At 35.7% G+C, this 4,861-nt stretch overlaps 1 protein-coding gene across 1 annotated transcript; it reads right to left on the reverse strand.

Annotated features, from left to right (window-relative positions):
* Positions 1–283: 283 nt before the first annotated feature.
* LOC141698150 (3-oxoacyl-[acyl-carrier-protein] synthase I, chloroplastic-like) lies at positions 284–4,039 on the reverse strand. The gene is made up of 8 exons (XM_074502777.1): positions 3,613–4,039; positions 2,187–2,545; positions 1,668–2,099; positions 1,321–1,494; positions 1,093–1,206; positions 882–983; positions 723–789; positions 284–575 (listed from the first exon to the last, which is right to left on the reverse strand). The coding sequence occupies exons 1-8, from the start codon at positions 3,770–3,772 to the stop codon at positions 508–510; spliced, it is 1,476 nt and encodes a 491-aa protein (XP_074358878.1). The 5' UTR covers positions 3,773–4,039; the 3' UTR covers positions 284–507.
* Positions 4,040–4,861: the final 822 nt, after the last annotated feature.

The raw sequence follows: 4,861 nt of genomic DNA on the forward strand, positions 1-4,861 counted from the left end.
GGCCAAACTTAAAGCAGAAGTCCATGAAATACTTGATAACAACAAGAGACTATATATTTTTAAGAAAAATAAACTCAAACACATTTTAAGTGTTCATACAGCCCAAACTTAAGCACTATAGATCACTGGATTCAAGTGTTCATTGAGCCCAAACTTGAATACAGCAGGCTTTGCTCAGTTTGTTTAAAATCCTGGAATTACTGATTCTTGCAAATCTATACCTGTAAGCTGTCCATGATTATTAGATATGATTCTAAATGTGCTTGGAATCATGGGAAAAAAATCGAAAAAAGCATGATCATCTTTATTAATTAAAAGACTGTTTCCGGATGCGTCAAATACATGAGATGGAAACTACAATCAAAAAAACCAAAACCCAGTCCAGTATATGGAATTTGATTCTGTATTGATCTCTTCAAACTATGTTTCAGCTCGTTAAAGGATACCAAATTTGACTATCAAACTCAGAATGGTAATCTAGAAACTTTGTGTATTTTGATCTCTGCTTTAAGGCTTGAAAGGAGCAAAAACAACCACAGAATTATGGCCACCAAATCCAAACGAATTAGAAATACCTGCACCATATATAAGACCCAAGATCAGAAAATACTTTACCGCATGGCATACAAATATAAATGTTTGTCAAAGTAGTGCAGTGAATATCATGAACTAGTCATTGTAATTAGCAGTTCTAGCATACAGGCAGGCAAGATTATACATACCAACATTAATTTCGTGCTGTTTCTTGACATTTGGAACGGTGTCAATTGTCACCGAAGGCTCCAAATCCTACACAGCATTAACATTCATTTTAGTTAGAAATGGAAGGGGGGGAGTTATAATCACATATAAAACACAAGGTCTAAGGTTTTGGGTAGTACATCTTGGTTAATGGTTGGATGTACCCAGCCAGTGTTCATAGCCTTAATGGTGGCAATGGCTTCCAGCCCTCCAGCAGCACCTAACCCATGTCCAATCATTGACTGAAAAAAGGAACAAAGTTGTTGGCAATAATGCAATATAATCAAGGAAATTCGAGAGGACAGTAGGATTCTTTCAATTAAAATGTCATGCGTGAATTGAGTTTCCTACTTTGGTTCCGTTCATCTTTATCTCAGATGTGTCCTTAAAGACTGACTTGATGGCATTGAACTCTGCCAAATCTCCAGCAAGAGTAGATGTGGCATGAGCATTGACATAGTTTACCTGTAAATCGTAAATGTGTTTGTTATACATAGGTAAGGAACTTAATAATTATGTCAAAGAAATGGCACAAATTTGTTTGTTCTGCCCAAGATGATTAAAAGAAAAAGAATTCACCTCTTCAGGAGAAACTCCAGCATCTTCCAAACTCTTAGTAATGCAAGATGAAACTCCAAGACCATCTTTGCGGGGATCAGTCATGTGGTGAGCATCGCATGTTATAGCACCTCCCAAGTACTCTGCAACAATGTTAGCTCCTCTTTTCATGGCATGCTCCAAACTTTCCATAATCTGCTCAAGTGTGTTCAAAATGTTCATAAGATAAAATTAACATAGACTTAAATGGTTCGAAATGTTCATGTAACTAATTCTAAATGACAATAAAATAAAATTAACATAGACTTAAATGGTTCGAAATGTTCATGTAACTAATTCTAAATGACAAAGCTTATGATTGAACTCACCAGCACGCCAGAACCTTCTCCGATGACAAAACCATCACGGTTTTTATCCCATGGTCTTGAAGCCCTATGGGGTTCATCGTTCCTTTGAGATAATGCTCGACAAGCAATAAAGCCACCAACACCAGTTGCATTAACAGCGGCCTCTGTTCCACCAACTACCATAACATCTGCTTCACCCCTTCTAATATGATTCGCAGCTGCATAAAAGCAATAGTTTGCAGTAGCACAAGCTGTTGAAATAGAGTAATTGGGTCCCATTAAGCCAGTGTCTATGGCCAACAGTGCTGATCCCATATTGGTGATTGAATATGGAATGAAAAACGGAGTGATCTTTTTGTATCCCTTTTGAATAAGAGCTTCTACACCATTGCTGAAGGCTGTTAAACCTCCCATGCCTGAGCCCACAAGTACTCCAATTCTTGATCTATCCATCTGAACACGTTAGAAAGTAAAATTAGTATGTGCATAGTCATACATTTTCTAGGAAATATGTGATTTTGAAGCGTAAAAGAGACTCACAGTTTCGAGTACTTCTGGTCCTAGGCTGGCATCCTCAAGTGCCTTTCTACCAGCAACCAAACAGTACCTCCAGCAGTCGTCAAGGCGGCGATCATTCTTTCCATCAATGTATCCTGTGGAGGAGAAATCGCGAATCTGACCCGCAAACCGAACAGAAAAGGTGGAGGCATCAAACCTATCAATCAGGGTGATTCCACTTGTTCCTTCAAGAAGTTTCTCGTAGAATGTATCAACATCATTACCAAAAACTGAAACGACGCCCATTCCAGTAATGACAATTCTCTTCTTGGGGTCTGTTTCTCGTTTGGGAGCTGATACAGTTGGAGAAGCCATAGCCTCGACAGTTCTGCATTTTGGAGCTGCAAATTGGAATCTTACTTAAAACTAAAACATGATTGCCCCTCATACCATGATTTAAATTTCTCTTATAATCTGTGTGTGTTAGTAGTCAAGTTCTTGCATCATAAAGAAATAAAAAGTTCTCAATAAAAATAATGTTAATTCGGTGCAAATGCGAATGCAATGCATCATTACTTAAAATGATGTTGCAGGTCAGAAATCTAGTTACAAATAGAACAGGAGAGCAACATCATTTTATACACTCTTGAAGTTAGTGATAACAATAGGTAACTAAACCAAAGAGAGCATACTAATCACATAGCAGAAATCAAATAATGGACCTGGTAATTTACAAAAACTTCAAAACTAGATGCTTCCAGAAGGCATGTTTTTGGCAAAACCGGTTTGGTCAAAAATAGACTAATCGAACATATTAAAACTTACATCTTTGAATTATGAACCCTGAACATCAATTGCTGCAGTATGTTCATTATCTCGTGATCTAAATAAGATTTCAGCTATTTTGAAAAGATGGAAATTGTGCAGGGAGAATTTTTTTTCTCACACGGCATTTCGAGCATTGCAAAGACACACAAATCATTACAATTACTACCCAAATCTCACCAATACCTATACATTCCCTCTTCATTGAATTTCTTAAGCCAAGTTAAATGAAATCAAAGCATCATTTAAATACTACACATCAGCAATTCACAATTAAACCCCTAATTCTCTCTAAAATTTGATTTTCCCCTTAACATCTCACAATTTCTTTAGCTAAATTGATTCAAACTACAGCACAATGCAAACAATACACACCAGTAATTCACAAATCACATTAAAAACTGTATCCCCAAATTTCTCTAAATTTCGATTCCTCCCTCAATATCTCAAAACCAATCCGATTTCATACCCGAATCCCTCATTCACTTGAAATCATTTTCAATATCAAACCAAAAACAACATAAATGCATAATTAAGGCAAATGTACATCACAAACATTATTTCAACAAAAACAAAATCATTTACATCAAATAATCTTATAAAAAACAACCACAAACATCCGTAAAAAAAATCAATTTCATACCAGAAGTAGAGATGGACCCATGAGTCTTTCCACCATTTGCAGCAACTTGCTTAATTCCAACAGCTTTTAATCCATTATATTGATACAAAGAAACCCCATTAGCAATTCCTGATTCTCTTGTCTTAAAGATCAAACCAGATGAACAAGTTGCAGCAGCCATTATTCTCTCTCTCTCTCTCTCCCCCTCTCCCTCTCGCTCTCTCTGTCTCTCTCTCTCCCTCTCTCTCTCTCACTCTCTCTCTCTTTATAAATAAACAAGATAGATACAGACAGAGAGAAGAGAGAGTACAATATAAGATGACAGCTGCAACAGAGTTAGAGTACTTTGGGTTGTCAGTAAATGTGTTGGCGGAGTTTACGAGGAATATAAAATCTGGGGGTTTGGAGAATCCGCCCGCTTAGGTTTTAATTCTCGAGGAATTCTTGTCGACGAACAAATTAATATGTAGGTTGTAAATTATAAATTAAAAAATTTAGATTTGTTTTTTTATTTTATTTTGTTAGTTTGGAAATAATCAAATAAACGACAAATGAAATGATCATGAAATGCATGCATACAACACATAGATCACGTTTCCTGGTAGCCGTTAAACAACTCAAAACAACCACCCTCTTCTACATGTATATCATCATCTATTTTCAAACAAATTTATTAAAGTGTGACTTTATCTCTCTGTACGCTAATCTTTTCTTTCCATACAATATTTCCTGTAGACGAAGGTTAAAATTTTTGAATATTGTTCCAAGGGTTGGGTTGTTCGCCCATTAAAGCAGTACGTGAGCTGAGTTCAGAATGTCGTGAGACAGTTCGATCCATATCTCGTGTGGGCACTAGAAAATTGAGAGAACTTTTCCGATATCAACCATCGAATCCCGTCGGATAGAAGTCACACTAGCATTCCCCCCGCGATAATTCTCCCAAAAGGTTGCAAATACAATTAATTGCAGTACAAATTATTTGTTCGATTGACGAGTAGATTAAGAATTTTTTATATACGACATTAAATAAAAGTTTCGTACAAGAATAGAAAAGTATGCGATTTTTTTTTCCGGTAAACAACACAAAAAAATATGAAATGAAATCTTCTAAAACGTGTTATCTTGCAAAATATGTTTATCAAATATCATTATTTCAATAAAATCATGCAAATCTCATATATGAACTCTATATATTAATAACCTTTATTATAAGTAAAATCCTTTTTAAGTGGTACACAACATAAATATTAATTTTGATTTTATCAATTTT

The sequence above is a fragment of the Apium graveolens genome, chromosome 11 (assembly GCF_009905375.1).
Source record: "Apium graveolens cultivar Ventura chromosome 11, ASM990537v1, whole genome shotgun sequence".
NCBI classification, from domain to species: Eukaryota; Viridiplantae; Streptophyta; class Magnoliopsida; order Apiales; family Apiaceae; genus Apium; species Apium graveolens.

What these genes read in the sequence shown, in the direction of transcription:
- LOC141698150 (XM_074502777.1), bottom strand. Translation starts at nt 3,772, where the DNA reads ATGGCTGCTGCAACTTGTTCATCTGGTTTGATCTTTAAGACAAGAGAA. An exon ending in CTGGAGTTTCTCCTGAAGAG is followed by an intron (nt 1,207 to 1,320) that starts GTGAATTCTTTT and finishes TACGATTTACAG; the next exon opens with GTAAACTATGTCAATGCTCA. An exon ending in TAAAGATGAACGGAACCAAA is followed by an intron (nt 984 to 1,092) that starts GTAGGAAACTCA and finishes TCCTTTTTTCAG; the next exon opens with TCAATGATTGGACATGGGTT.